General features: G+C 36.6%; 1 protein-coding gene across 2 annotated transcripts in view; it reads left to right on the top strand.

Moving 5' to 3' along the window:
- The window catches only part of RGS18 (regulator of G protein signaling 18), a 29587-nt gene extending 14931 nt beyond the window's left edge, over positions 1-14656 (top strand). For both annotated transcript variants that reach the window (XM_065936717.1, XM_065936716.1), the window contains 2 exons: positions 10988-11154; positions 13290-14656. In XM_065936717.1, the coding sequence (XP_065792789.1) occupies positions 10988-11154; positions 13290-13547 (425 nt within the window). In that variant the 3' untranslated portion in view covers positions 13548-14656. The remainder of the gene's footprint in view (positions 1-10987; positions 11155-13289) is intronic.
- The last annotated feature ends 1704 nt before the right edge of the window (positions 14657-16360 follow it).

The following is a 16360-nucleotide window of genomic DNA, read 5'->3' as shown; positions in this document are numbered from 1 at the left end:
CAGATATATTATCTTGTAGTTTTGGAGGTCAGGAGTGTAGCATGAACCTCACTAGAAAAAATCAAGGTCTCAGCACACTTTTGTTATTTTTTGAAGGTCTGGAGGAGAATCCCTTTCCTACTCACCTGGGTTCCTGACAGAACTCAGTTCTTTGAAATTTTGGACCAATGTCTCCTTAATCCTGCTCTAATTAAGGTCATCTTCACCTTCTGGGAGCCACCACATTCTTCGGCTTGGGAACATCTTCTTCCATCTTGGAGGGCAATAGCAGTGCTCTTTACACTGCACCTCTCTGGTGCACTTCTCTGCCCTCCTCTTCTGCTATTAAGGATCGAGTGATTGGATTGGGTCTGCCTGGATAATTCCCCCCTCTCAAGGTCCTTAATCTTAATCATATTAGCAAAGTATTTTCTCCACAGTGAGGTAACATACTCACAGGTTCTGAGAATTAGGCATGGACTTCTTTGGAGGACCGTCGCTCTACCTCTGACAGAAAATGTTGCCTTCTAGAGAAAGTTACACTTCTACAATACGTTTGTTTGAAAAGTGAGATTGGGGACAATTGTATTTATATGAATATCAGTTTCCTCAGCTATGTAGATGAACGTAAGATATATTCTAGACATCTGTTGTGAATACTAAATGTAATCATGCATATAAACAGCACTCAGCCCTCAAAACCTCTAAACATGTTATAAACGCAAACCCTTTTAGCTATCGCCATAATTCTACCATATCCATTTTTCTTACTTCACTCTGTATGGAACTTATTATATTACAAATAACTATAGGCCATGAAGAATACTTCTAGAGACCAGTGAATAGAAGAAATGAATATAAGTTGCGAATGAATTGAGTAGACAAAGAAAGCTATCATTTACTTCAAAATTTTTTTAGCCTTAATGTTAGAATATATGCTTCTCCCTCTTTAAATTGCTGAATATTTTGTTCAGAATCTTTACAACTACAACCTTTGGTCTATAATTTTCTTTTCCTTTTTCTTTCTTAATTTTTATTTCTGGGGTGGTATTCATATTATAATGTTTAAGTTTTGGTATTAAAATATATTCTCTCCTCTTAAAATAGGAAGGAAATTATTCATCCCTCCACTGTTTTCTGGAAGTTATGTAAGATTATAATTCTTTTTTTTTACATTTGTGATGAAATTCACCAAATTTGGGCCCAAAGATTTTTTTTGAGGGGGACGGGAGGGATCTTTATTATAAAGATCTATTTATTAATTAGAGCTGCAGATTTTCTACTTCAGTGTCAGTTTGGATAGGTATTTTTTTCAAATATTCCCATTTTAAATTACATTTATTGACATAAAGTCATTCATAGTATTTACTATCTTTGTACTATCTCTAAGATTCTGTGATAATATCACTCATTTGCTTCCTACTATTAAACAGCCTCACTTGGGGTTCTATTTTGAAAGAAATAACTTTCAGCTTTGTAAGTTTTCTCTGTGCTTTGTTTTCTTATATAGACTTCTGCTATGTTTTTATGAATTTTTCCTTCTACTTATGGAGGTCTTAATTTGCTCCTGGTTTTCAAGCTTCTTAAAGTAGAAACTTGGACCATGTTTTATTAGTAAAGTACAGCATTTCATGCAGTAAATTTCCCCATAAATAGTTTAAACTGTATTCCACAAATTTTGATGTGCTATATTTTTATAATAATAGTTTCTAATCTCTCTTGTGATTTCTTCTTTGACCTATAAATTATTTACATGTATCATTTTATTTCCAAATATTTGGGGACTTTTATAGCTATGTTACTAGTTAATTTTTATTAAAACCCTTATGGGCAAAGGACATACTTTGTAAGATATTAAATTTTTGAAGTTTATTTAAATTCATTTTACATCCTAGCTTGTTTTCCATCTTGGATAATCTTCCTCATATTTTGAAAAGATGTGTTTGGTAGAATGTTGTATAGTTGTCAATTAGGTCAATTTAATTGATGCTCAGGTTTTATATATTCTCATTGACATTCTACTTGTTCTATAAATTTATGAGTGGATAGAATTAAAATCTATATCTCTAATTGTGACTTTTTCCTACTATCCTTAGATTAAATAATTTCTACCTACTTATCATCTGGGTCTACTGATCTTTTCAGGGAATCTTTAATCTGTTGTCACACTCATCCAATGAATTTTTTCCTTCAAATATTTTCCATTTTAGTTCTATAATTTCCACTGATTGTTTTCTATATAAGTTTAATTTCTCTGCTGCATTTTTGCATCTATCCACTGATTGTGTCTTTTTTAAACCTTACATTCTTCAACATATTAATAATAGCTTTTATAACATCCTAAGTCCAATTTCCAATATTTCCGATACCTTGTGGTCTCTTGGCTACTTTTGTTATTGATAATAGGTCACATTAGGTGTTTCTTGCATTCCTAATAAATATTTATTGCATATGAGCAAGGAGGAAGGTATAGAAGTCTAGATTATGCTGTCTTAGATTATGCTATTATTTTTCTGATTAAATCACTGTTGGATCCCCTTGATTATTTCTGATCAGTTTGATCTTTAGAACCAATCTCTTTTCAATGTATATTAGTTTGAGGACAAAGACTTTGCCTTTAGGCATAGTATTTAGACAAGAACATGACCTTGGTGGGGTGTCTCCATTGTGTCTGGGTCAGAACTCTAGCCTCCCATACCTACACAGATTCCTGATCTCCATTTACCTGTCAGCCTCACAGCAGCTGCACTCTTATGGGCTTCACAGAGTTTACCCTGCCCATGTACAGTGTGACCCTCAGCCAAGAATCGGCAGAGAACCTGCATGTAGACTTCCAGGGACCCTTTGCATATTTATTTTTTTCTTTTTTTCTTACTACTCTGACCCATAAATCCCAAACATATTATGATCCCCAAACTCGTTTCTGCCTCCTCAACAAGATTTTTAACTTTGCTGAGCTCCATCTGCATCCATTCCAGCCTTATATGTACTCTCAGGTAAAATGGAAGAGCAAACCTAAGGGTCACTTCATATGTTTCTCTTCTCACACTGCTCCCAGGCCTTGCTGCCAGTTATACTCTGTGAAAATGACTGTTTTGATATTTTGTCTAGTTTTATGGCTCAGTTCAGTTCACTTCAGTCACTCAGTCGTGTCCGACTCTTTACAACCCCATGGACTGCAGCACGCCAGGCCTCCCTGTCCATCACCAACTCCAAGAGTTTACTCAAACTCATGTCCATTTAGTTGGTGATGCCATCCATAAGTTTTATGGTTATATGCTGTCAAAAGGCAAGTTTGGTTCTTGTTACTCTATTATGGCCCTCTTCTTTTTTATAGTGTGAATGAAATATCTCTTTCTGTTTAAGGTGAGACTCTAGTTTAAAAATCAAAGCAAGGATTTTGTCTACTGGGTCCTGAAACAGGAGGGAAGGGGGCCGGGCACAACTTTTGAAAAAGCGACATAGCCTGAGGACACAACAAAAACCAATAAGAATCAAATGGGTCCAAGATGGCAGACAAGCCAACTTTAACTAGACCTTGATCCTCAATCAGCAAGCTAAATGAAACACCCAGAGGCACCATGACAGTTCCAAGGCACCATCAAAAGACCAAAAAGTGGGCAGTGATCCAACTCCTGAAAATTTCCACCCATCCCCCAAAAGAGTTGGAATAACCCACCCACTCATTCTGTTCAGTTCAGTTCAGTTCAGTCACTCAATCATGTCCAATTCTTTGAGACCCCATGGACTGCAGCATGCCAAGCTTCCCTGTCCATCACCAACTCCCTGAGCTTGCTCAAATTCATATCCAGCTAGCTGGTGATGCCATCCAACCATTTCATCCTCTGTTGTCCCCTTCTCCTCTTGCCTTCAATCTTTACCAGTATCAGGGTCTTTTCTAATGAGTCAGTTCTTCGCATCCCACTCACTATCTTATGAAATTAGCCAGCCCATAAAATCTAACCACGCCACATTTCACAGGCTCACTCACCCTCTGTGATGGCCCATGCTGTCTGTGGAGTGTGTTTCTGAACAAATCCACTTCTTATCTATCACTGTGATAAGACAACAAGAACCTAAGTTTCATTACTGTGGGTTTTGGCTGGGTCTGAGTTCCAGCCATGTGAGTTACAGTCCCAAGCAGGGTCTTGGTCCAGTTCAAATCCTGGCACATGCGTTCAAGTCCCAACATGATGAAACATTTTCAGCACTACTGGATCTCTAAAACCTAGATCAGTGTCCAGGAAATACTTAGCACTCAATAAATATTTTTTTCCCAATAAATTAATGAGTTGCTCGGTGGGAAATTTGGGATGACAACAAATTTATTTGATAAAATAGTTGACAAAAAAATTGGGAATATGCTTGAATAACCCACAGTGATATCCAAAATGGAGCTATGTACCTCCAGGAAGGCTTGTCAACTTACCTGAAGCCACACAGGCTGGCATTTTCCACAAAAAACTAACCTTGCAGACTTAAATATGAGCATGTCAAGAAGGACCCAACACTCAGTAGAGGCTCATTTTGGCAAAACTCATGAGGCTGAGGTAGATATTTCTTAATAATATAGACTCAGAAATAAAACTGTCACTGGTAGCCACTTCTCTTCTGTGCACTCAAGAAAGGAGCCAAACCGTAATAAGATTTTTGCTTGACAAGCTTGAAATTAGAACATTAATTAAATGTTTAAAGGCATCACACTAAAATAAGGATTGACTTCTTAAATGGACTAGTATATTGTTAATTTCATATCTTTGGTGTCCATATGTATAATTGGACAAGATTCTTTGTGTTTGTTTGTTTGTTTGTTTATTGCTGTTTAATGTTTCCTGGCTCTGACAATTTCTTTAAAAAGTATTCTAGAACTGATATTTCATTAAATAAACAAAAACATACCCTAGAACTTTTGTATTTTAATGAAATTTTGTACTTTTCCTTTGTATTCAATTATTGCTTAATTGAGTGTTTTCTTCATGCTGAGGATATTTTTTTTTTTTTTTTTTTTTTTTGGCAAATAAGACAAGGATATTCCTCTCATGAATCTCATAATATAGAATGAGAAACAAAAATAAGCAAGCAATCTTTGCACACAATATTTGTTACCCAGTGTAACAGGAAGTCATATATGAAGGACACCCAACTTACCCTTGAGAAACTGGTGAAATCTTTCCAGATTTAAATCTCAATGGCTGATACAGGCTAACCTGATAAAACCTGATTGACAACATTGGAGTAGGAAGAGAAAATGTTTCCAATAGAAGCTAAAGACATGTGGGAAAATGGCACAGGAGTGGAACTCTAAGTTATTTCACTATGCTTGGAGCTTAAAGTGTGAAAAAGATAGTGGAAAGAGAATAAGGCATTGCTGGGAAATTTTAAACAGTGAAGAAACATATTTAAATTTGTACTCTAGAAAGATATTACTAACTAGAATGTGGATAATAAACTAGGAAAGTGGAGGGTTGGGAGAGAGGGAAGCAAGAGAAGACTGGAGATGGAATCATCAATTATTAACAGAAGGTAGTTAAAATTAGCTATGTAAAAGATTATCCTGATCTGAATAAAGGTAATTCCAGATTGCATTAAAATGAAAAGACAGGAGGACTCTCCTGGTGGTCCAATGGCTAAGAGTCTGTGCCCCCAATGCAGGTGGCCTGGGTTTATTCCCTGGTCAGGGAACTAGATCCCACATACAGCAACTAAGAATTCTCACATGCAACTAAAGATTCCACTTGTCACAACTAAGACCCATCACAGTCAAATAAAATAAATTAAATATTAAAAAAGAGAGAAGCATGATATACGAAGGAGATAAAGTTGACAAGATATAATTATCAATTGGGTTGAGAAGAAAAAATGGGGATCTGTGAGGATGTCAATGTTGCGGGTTATGATGTTGCATCGATGGTGTCATTAAATGGAAACATTCTGGGAAGCTTTGGGGTGAAGATAATGAATTCAACTGTGATGTGATTATTTTGGTGGGAAATTCAGTGAAGGTGTTTATCAGGTAATATAAGCTTGGAGGTCAGGAAAGAGATCTGAGCTAGAGATGATTTCTGAAAGTCATCAGCATTTTCATTGTCTTGAAGTGTTGAAGTAATTGTCCTGGAAATAGAATTAAAGGAAAGAATGAAAGAGGATAAATTGAGAAGTATTCAGAAAGGCAATTGTTGTTGTTTAGTCACTAAGTCACGTCCGACTCTGCAAACCCATGGACTGCAGCACGCCAGGCTTCCCTGTCCTTCACTCTCTCCCAGAGTTTGCTCAAACCCATGTCTATTGAGTTGAGGATGCCATCCAACCATTTCACCCTCTGTCGTCCTCTTCTCCTCCTGCCCTCAGTCTTTCACAGCCTCGGGGTCTTTTCCAAAGAGTCGGCTCTTCGCATAGGTGGCTAAGATATTGGAGTTTCAGCTTCAGCATCAGTCCTTCTGGTGAATATTCAGGGTTGATTTCCTTTAGGATCATGACTCATTTAGCTCATGACTGGTTTGATCTCCTTGCTGTCCAAAGGACTCTGAAGAAAAGCAATAGTCACAGGAAAAACAAGAAACTCAAAAGTGTAAGTGCTATAGAAAAATTACAAACATATCTTTGTCTGCTGACATAGAGAGATGAAGTAATATATGGATTGGAAAGAAACTTTTCCACTGAATATAATAGTAAGTCATTTTGGTAAAAATTATTTAAGACAAGTGTTGAGTAGAAACCACACATTAGTGTCTATGGAAGTAAATGACTGGAGGGGATTAAGAGACCAACAACTATAAAGCTTACTCAAAAGACTTTGTATTTGCAAGGGGAAAGATATAGATCAGTAGCTGGAGAAATAGCTGAGGTTAAGAGAAAACTTTCTTTTAATGATTTTATATGATGAGATTAAAATTATTTTGTTCTAGTTAAAATTAAATTTAACTCAAAATAATCTTGTTTTCCAAGATTATTTGTAACACCTTATCTTGCCTATAGGTGCCAGCAATATGCATAAAATACAGAGGAAGGTAAGAGGGAAAGGAGTTTCAGGGAAAATGTTATAAGAGGAAGTTACAGGAGAAAAGACCAAAAAAGGGAAATACAAATAGAAAGAGGGGACAAAAGGAGAAGACTGTAAAGAATCCCTGTGAACATCACATTTAACCAGGGAACAAACAATGTTAAGCCAGAGCAGACAATTACATTACATTGGATGGTATAAATTAGGAGGTGTGTTGTCCTAGAATCCTAGGAAGAAGAATATTTCAAAAAGGAGGATTATTGTTATTATCAAATGCTGCCAAGTGAGAAATCCAGACAGAACTCATGCCTCATGCAATTTCCTTTTGCAATAACTCACCTGTAAGAGCAGAAAGAGAAGCCACAACCATATGAGAGTTGGATCACTAAAAATTCTGAGCATTGAAGAATTGATGCTTTCACACTGTGGTGTTGGAGAAGACACTTGAGAGTCCCTTGGACAGCAAGGAGATCAAATTAGTCAATCCTAAAGAAAATCAACCCCGAATATTCACAGAAAGGACTGATGCTGAAGCTCCAGTACTTCAGTTACCTGAAGTGAAGAGTTGACTCATTGGAAAAGACTCTGAAGCTGGGAAAGATTGAAGGTAGGAGGAGAAGGGGGCGACAGAGGATAAGACAGTTGGATGACATCATCGACTCTACAGACATGAGTTTGAGCAAACTCAGGGAGATAGTGAAGGACAGGAAGTCTGGTGAGTGGTAGTCCATGGGGTTGCAAAGAGACAGACATGAATTAGTGACTGAATGAGTGGAGAACAAATCTAAAGAAAGATCACTAAGAATCAATTGTATCCAACTCAAATGTGAATTCCACTGTGAGAATTTATCTGAAAAATCTAAAAGGAACATTTTATTAATGCTCCTACAATGAATGCCCTCTTCTCTGTTTCAATACCATATGGCTGAACAGATTCACTTCTCTTATCCCAGAGAAATAAAATCTTATATGTCTATATTAAAAGATGTATACATATATGTTTATAGCAACCTTATTGATAATAGCTCCCTAAAACCTTCAATGACAAGTGGAAGTGAAAGTGACAGTTGCTCAGTTGTGTCCAACTTTTTGTTACTCCATGCCCTTCCAGGCTCCTCTGTCCATGGAATTCTCCAGGCAAGAATACTGGAGTGGGTAGCCTTTCCCTTCTCTAGGGGATCTTTCCAAACCCGGGATATAATCCAGGTCTTCTGCACTGCAGGTAGATTCTTCACTGTCTTAGCTACCAGGAAAGCCTTCAATAGTTCAATGGTAATGGCTAAACAAATCTACATCATGGAATACAACACAGCAATGAAAAGGAGGAAATTATTGATACATTGATGCATCTCCAGAGAGTCATAGTAGATGAAAAAAGCCACCCCAAGCAATATATACTACTCGATTCCTCTTATATCATATTCTTGAATTAAACAAATTATTACAATGGAGAACAGATTATTGATTCCTAAAGTTTAAAGAGGGGTTGGATATGGGGAAAATGTGAGCATAACAGTAAAGAAGCAACAGGAAATATCCTTGTAATCATGGAAATATTCTATATCTTAACTATATCAGTATCATTATCCTATTTGTGATATTTTACTACAGTTTTATAAAATGTTATATCAGTGGAAACTGGGTAGAGGGTACATGGGCTCTTTTATTTCCTATGACTACATGTAAATATACAATTTTCTCAAAGAAGTTTAATGTAAAAAATATCTGTAAGTCAAAAAGACTAGAATATTGTAAATAATTGAAAGAGAACTAGTTTTAAAGTCAGGTTGTCTTAATGTTGAATTCTGAGTCTGCCACAGTTTTAGCTATGAAACTTTACCTAATTGAGCTTTAAAAATATTTTAATCATCAAGATCATCAATACCCTTATCACAATCGCCATCAAAACTCAGAGTACTTCCTATGTGCCAGTTTCTGTTTTAACCACACTTTGCACATTTTGTCACATTTAATTCTCTAAATAGCTCTATTAGGTAGATGCTATCATTATCTTCATATTAATACTGAGAAACCAAGTCACAGAAAGGAAAAGCAATTCACGCAACACCACCTAAGATAAGATAAGAAAGTCATTCAGTCGTGTCCAACTCTGCGACCCCATGGACTGTAGTGGGTACCCCATGGACTCCCCATACTGGAGTGGATAAGCCTTTTCCTTCTCCAGGGGATCTTCCCAACCCAGAGATCGAACCCAGGTCTCCTGCATTGCAGGCAGATTCTTTACCAGCTGAGCCACAAGGCAATCCCACATAGTCACTAGCTGAACAAGAACTTGAACCCTAGCAGTGTTCCATAAGACTTGATACTTGCCCCTAATGTTCACGGGATTCAGGACAAAAGTGAAAATGGAGGCCCCAAAGTACATTTCTAGATGCTTAACAGTTATCAGTTCAGTTCAGTTCAGTTGCTTAGTTGTGTCCAAGTCTTTGCAACCCCGTGAATCACAGCATGCCAGGCCTCCCTGTCCATCACCAACTCCCAGAGTTTACTCAAACTCATGTCCATTGAGTTGGTGATGCCATCCAGCCATCTCATCCTCTGTTGTCCCCTTCTCCACAGTTATAGATCAGGCTAATAAACCTTTAAAAGCAGATATTCTATCCTTCTGTTCTGATACTTGGCAGATTAAGTTTGATTTTAAGATTCTCATACTCTTCTCAGTTCTACCCCAATAGCAAAGCCTGCCTTCTTTCACTTTCTACCCATGGTTTGGTGCCACACTGTGAGATGCCTCCTATCATATTTGGGTGAGCACCCTAGCATGCAAATTCAAGTACTGTCCACATCCAAGCCTTGGAGTGTGCATTCCACTGGATCAGGTGCCTTTGGTGGATGAACTTGGCAAAGAGATCTATGTAAATCCTAGAAACACAAAGTCTTTTCTACGGAGAATTCTAAGGCCCTGAATTTAAGAAGCATGGTCTAGAAGTTGTGACGGTCTCCAGCTGGAATGGCTCCTTGGCTGTATAGAATAACCCTACCACACACAGCCCAGGGAGAGGTATGGCTGAAAGAGACACAAGTGTCAGCGTGTGTGCATGCTCAGTCTTGTCCGACTGTTTGCAAACCCATGGGCTGTAGCCCACCGAGCTCCTCTGTCCATGGGATCCCCAGGCAAGAATACTGGAGTGGATAGTCATTTCCTTCTCTAGGGAATTTTCCCTACCCAGGGATTGAACCCATGTCTCCTACATTGGCAGGTCAATTCTTTACCACTGAGCCACCAGGAAAGCCCAAAGATCCCTGTTACTCATGTCTAAGTATGATACTGGACTTATTTCAACAGAAATGGTACTTCTTTTTCATAGTCATGAAGAAATCAGCTAATTCATACATGGTCTATCATTGGAAAAGACCCTGATGCTGGGGAAGATTGAGGGCAGGAAGAAAAGGGGGTAACAGAAGATGAAATGGTTGGATGGCACCATTGACTCAATGGACATGTTTGAGCAAACTCTGGGATATAGTGAAGGATAGGGAAGGACATTGACTCAATGGACAGGGAAGGACATTGATTGAATGCACAGTCTGAGCAAACTCCGGGAGATAGTGAAGGACAGGGAACAGGCCATGGGGTCTCAAAAAGTCAGTCATGACTGAACAACTGAACAACAACTCTCATATATATGGTACAAGATGTATGCTGTGTAATGATGAAAGTGAAAGTGTGAGTCACTCAGTCTTGTCCTACTCTTTGTGACCCCATAGATCCTACAGGTTCCTCTATCCATGAAATTCTCCATGCAAGAATATTGGAGTGGGTAGCCATTCCCTTCTCCAGGGGATCTTCCTGACCCAGGGATCAAACCCAAGTCTTCCGCATTGCAGACAGACTCTTTGAGCCATCAGGGAAGACCAAGATGTGTGCTACTGCCCTGAATGAGAGAGAAGACAGCACACCTCTTCTGCTAAGCTTTAATATAAAGTAATATGTTTTCTCAGAATGAATATTTTATAGTTAAAATATGTCATGTCTTTTCTTGGTAGATGGACTGGAGACTTTTACCAGATTTCTTAAAACTGAATTCAGTGAGGAAAACATTGAATTTTGGGTAGCCTGTGAAGATTTCAAGAAAAGCAAAGACCCTCAACAAATAATTCATAAAGCAAAAGCAATATATGAGAAATTTATACAGAATGATGCTCCACAAGAGGTAAAGATGATTGTAAAAATGAACATTTGTTTGAAAACTTTTTGAGAGAATATGACTTCATCAAATCAGTACTTCTGTACATTCTACCTCATTTTATTGCCCTTCACTTTTACTGCATTTTGCAGATACTGTGTTAAATTAGAGGTTTGTGACAGCCCTGCCTTGAGCAAATCTATCAGTGCCATTTTTCCAACAGTATTGGCTCACCTCCTGTCTCTGTGTCACATTTTGATAATTTTTGCAGTATTTCTTGCTTTTACATCATTGTTATGCTTATTATGGTGATCTGCAATAAGTGTTCTTTAATATTACTACTACGACTTGCTTAAGGCTCAGATGACGGTTAGCCTTTTTTTTTTTTAGCAATAAAGTATTTTTATTTAAGGTATGTAGATTGTATTTTCAGTCATAATTCTACTGCACATTTAGACTATCACATAAACATAACTTTTTATGCACTGGGAGACCAAAAAATTGTGTGACTTGCTTTACTGAGATATTCTCTTTGTTGAGGTAATCTGGAAAGGAACCCAAAACATCTCTGAGATATGCTTGTATATAGGTTTCTATATACAAACAGAATGCATTATAAGATAAATAAAAATAAAGATACTGCCATGGAAAGAAAGGTATAATTGAAATTACTCCTTGAGATATTTTTATTCTAGACTAAGAGTGAACATTAAGATTTATTTGTTTATCATTTAATCACAGCACAAGTAACCTCTTGTAGAAACTAAACATTTTTACACGTGGTGAAGGTACAAGAAATCAACAAGCTTGTATCATATACCATTTTTTTTTATCATATACCATTTTAATGTTAGTTCACCTACCTGTAAAAAGTTTAAGTTGTCCTTTAATTATCATCCCCATACCTTAAAATAGATGAAAAGAAAATTTCATAATAGAAAGATAAGCTAAACCTAATGTGGTAATGAATTCAAGTGAAAAAACAATTGTGATTTTTTTCTTTTTTGACTGCAAGCTCAGTATGAGGTAACTGTATGAAAGAATTACTAAAATGGCTAATAAACTATCAAGTATTACTTGATTATCCTTGAATATGAATTAGAGTTTCTATATTTCTAGTATGTGTTCAATAAATAGTCTTTTCACTGAAGGATAGAACTTGTAGTCTGTCACTGTTAAGATTTCTGTTTGACTATAAATTGGTATTGTCCATGAAGTAGCATTGCCTGTATAGACATCATTTTGCATGAAATGACACTTATTTTCCTAGTTTCAGTGTGTTTCAATCTGTTTTGTGTTTCAATGTATTATCCTGTTTTCCCCAAGGCCAAACTTATACACAGGTAAACAAAAGGGCTTCCCAGGTGGCACAGAGGTAAAGAATCCGCTTGCCAATGCAGGAGATGCAAGACACTCAAGTTTGATCCTTGGGTTGGGAAGACTCCCTGGAGGAGGAAGCGGCAACCCGCTCCAATATTCTTGCCTGGGAAATCCCATAGTCAGAGGAACCTGGCGGGCTACAGTCCATGGGGTCTTAAAAGAATGGGACAGGATTGAGTGACTGAGTATGCACACATGCAAACAAAGGCAGTTGGTTATGTGGTGTTACCCATCAAGGAAAAGGAAGAAACCTACCTGAAAACTAAAATTTACCACCAAATATGTCATCAGTGCTTTGATAAAAAACCTTAAAGATTTTATGTCTTTAAAAGATGATATGCATTTTCAACACACAAATACTTATAGGTATATAATAAAATGAAAAACAGCATTGATATATAGCAAAAGCCTCACACTGAAATCCCAAATATGTCCCAAACACACAGTTAACCTTCACGCAAAATAATTAAATTTCTACAAAGTTTAGTTTCCACTTTGAAAATGAGTTGAATCTAATGATCTCTAGGGTATGTACCAGTTCAATGGTCCATGATGCTGCATTAGCAGGGACAGAAAGAACAGGCTCACAGGAAGAGAAGAGCCAGATGAAATGACAGCCCAGAATGAATCACCGGATTCCTAGGTCCACAACACGAAACTCACCTGGCATCCAAGCACAGTCTGCCCTCTCTGACCTGGAATCACTCCTGTACTTTTGTTTCTCAATGTGTTTACTTAAGGAGACTGACTGTAATTACCATTTTGTTGTTATTATTATCCAGGTTAACCTTGATTTTCACACCAAAGAAATCATCTCCAAGAGCATCACCCAACCCACCCTCCACAGTTTTGATGTTGCCCAAAGCAGAGTATATCAGCTCATGGAACAAGACAGTTACATGCGTTTTCTGAAATCTGACATCTATTTAGACTTGACAGAAGGAAGATCACAGAGACCAACAAATCTTAGAAGACGATCGCGTTCATTTACCTACAATGAATTCCAGGATGTAAAGTCAGATGTTGCCATTTGGTTATAAAGAAAATTATTTTTGCTCATTTTCTTCTTAAGCTTGTTCAATTGCTTCTAAGACACAGCATGTTTATGTTAACAAATGGGTACGTCTTTTAAAATAAGTGTGTCATTTGAAATGATTTAAAAAATGCAAATCAAAACTGTTATTTGTCTAACAATATATACTATATCTGCCAAGATATTCTGTAAAAGCTTCCATGCGACTTCATTTCATTCAGTCAGAAAGCTGCTTAATTAAAAGGCAGTAAGGAAGTAGTAAGGGTGTTGTACAAGATTGTAAAGTTAAGGTTAAACTTTTGCAAAACTGTCAACAGATTGACCAATTATTGAGTTTGAATTTTTTTCTAGAAGCAGACTATACAATGCTCAGATAGACATGTATTGTCTATGACACTTTCTATAATGATGAAGCTTGTCTGTGGCTTGATTATAGAAAGTATAGCAGCAATCCAGTTCTCATAATAGGAGAGGATGACCATTTGTTCTTGGGTTACTAATCCTGGCTCTTGAACAGCAATCTATCACCTCTAGTTATAAACCAGCACCAGAAACTTTTGGGAGGATACATTCATCTCTACAGAACTTCCAGATCATACATAACCTAGGTTGATCACTGATAATGTGGTCCACATTTGGGCTCCTTCTAAAGTGAGCACAGACTCATCCAGTCACACAGGGCCACCACTGTTGGTCACAGAAACATGGCTAGATGATGCAATAGCTCCAGGGAGGAGCATCTTCTCATCTGTGAGGGGAACTCGCCACTAAAACAGTTCAATAATGACCAGAAGAGGTTTATCCCCTGAGGAGCCTTCATTTTTGGAATGAGAAGAAATAAAAGAGCAAGGAGTCCAAGGCCCTGGGAACTCAGGCATCTGCCACACTGACTTATATTCAGAAAGTGTTCTTCCACTGATCATGTTTTTGTTCCAAATCTCATCTCACTGAATAATTTAATACTATATTATTCAAATAAGATGATGCTAATAGTTATATATTCCTCTTCCTATAAATATGTGTGGCATGGTCTGTAAATGTTGGTATTTAAAGATGCCATACATTTGGTTTTGGCAAATGTTATTTTAGTTGAACTGTAAGATATAAGCCTGTATATCACCTATAGGAATAAATATTTTTAAATTTCTTTATTTGTCCAGTTAATGTTTATTTGGTCACTAAATGCTCTCACTGATTATTGATTATCCTTCTTGTCATCAAATTAGACAAAGGCATATTTTCTTATTTTAGAATGATATTGGAGTAGAAATTATTAATCAAGGTGTTTTGTCACTGATCTTAATGCTAATATCAACTCCCAGTATTGTGAATAGGAAAATAAGGTATTATGCATTTCAAAGATCAACTAAGAAAATTATTTTTCTATTTTTTCTTTGGCTGATTGATACTTTCTTTGTTTGCAGCAGTCTCTTTTCAAAGAGTTTAATTGCTTTATGCATAGAGTTAAGACTGTATACAAGCTTTCTGATCTCATAAGAAAAAAACCATGGGTTGATGTTAACAGCACTGCTCAAGAACCACAAATAGCTAATATGTAGCTTTTTCATTTTTAATGCTCTTCAGAAGCATCTGATATCATATAAATTATGAAATACTCCATGAGACCCTTCAAAATCATACCAGGACTTTCTAATGAAGCCAAGCTGTGACTTCAAGGAGTGCGTGTCTGTGGGGGAATGAATAGCCAAATAAAGGAAACAAAATAAGCAGTTGTAGAAGTCAAGTAAAAAACATGCAGACAGTACTGAAAGTTGGCTGAAGGAATTCCAGAAATATATAATGAAAGCCCAAGAGTCTTAATATCTGAGCTCCCTAATCAGATGCCTGATCTTAAGACATTCATTTAATTTCTAAGTATCTTTATTCCACACATTTCTTCAAGATAAGGAATCAGGATTTCTGATTTTCCTTATGGTCCTCACATTTATGGATTCTATTCATTTATTGACCTGATATTCTTCAAAACACCTGTTGGTTGACACACAAATGTTTTTTTAAAGTCATATAATTGTGGTCAGTGAAGGAAAATTTCAGACTAAAAGTTAACTTGGGATATTGGTCTAAGAATAGGAAACAATTTTGTTTAAAAAAAATTAGAAGTATAGTGAAAAAAAAAATCACAGGAAATATAACTTAAAGTTTTGTTTTATGGCCAGTAAAAAAAAAAAAAGGGTCAAAGAAGTAATTTGACTTCAAAGAGAGACTTGGGTTGAATTAGATGTCTTCAGGTGTCATGAAGCACAGAGACAAAGTCAAACCAGACTGTCACATTTTGTACATAATAGAAGATCAATAAATGCCCTTGGACTCAAATGGAAGCAGCAGGAAGCATTGTGAGAAAAGTAGTGCAGTATTGCAGCAAAAGGTAAAATCTTTACAATGTGGCATATTTTTATCTAAATCCTGGCTCTGCCACTTTTCAAGAGCAACATGTTGGCAAAGTTACTTAAATATTCTGAACTTCAATTTCTCATCTGTAATATTGGAATAAAACATCTACAGTGTTCTTAAGATGATTAAATTTTAAAATATTTGTAAAGTGCCAAGTATATATTAATTTATTTTAGTGCATGGGCAGGATTATGAAAAGCATTCCCTGTATTTAAGTACCACATTTTAATTATAATATAAAATTTCTAGTAATGTCTAGATTACAAATCAAACAAATATCCTTTGAAAAAAATGAGATTTCCTGAATAAAATATAGGGACAGCTATTGCTCTCACAAAATCTTTTATAATTTTGCACTGCAAATAAATGTAATAATGACTTTTAGCTAAATGAAAAATATTGGAATAT

This window comes from Muntiacus reevesi, chromosome 5, assembly GCF_963930625.1.
Source record: "Muntiacus reevesi chromosome 5, mMunRee1.1, whole genome shotgun sequence".
NCBI classification, from domain to species: domain Eukaryota; kingdom Metazoa; phylum Chordata; class Mammalia; order Artiodactyla; family Cervidae; genus Muntiacus; species Muntiacus reevesi.
This window is presented reverse-complemented; position numbering and strand designations above follow the sequence as displayed.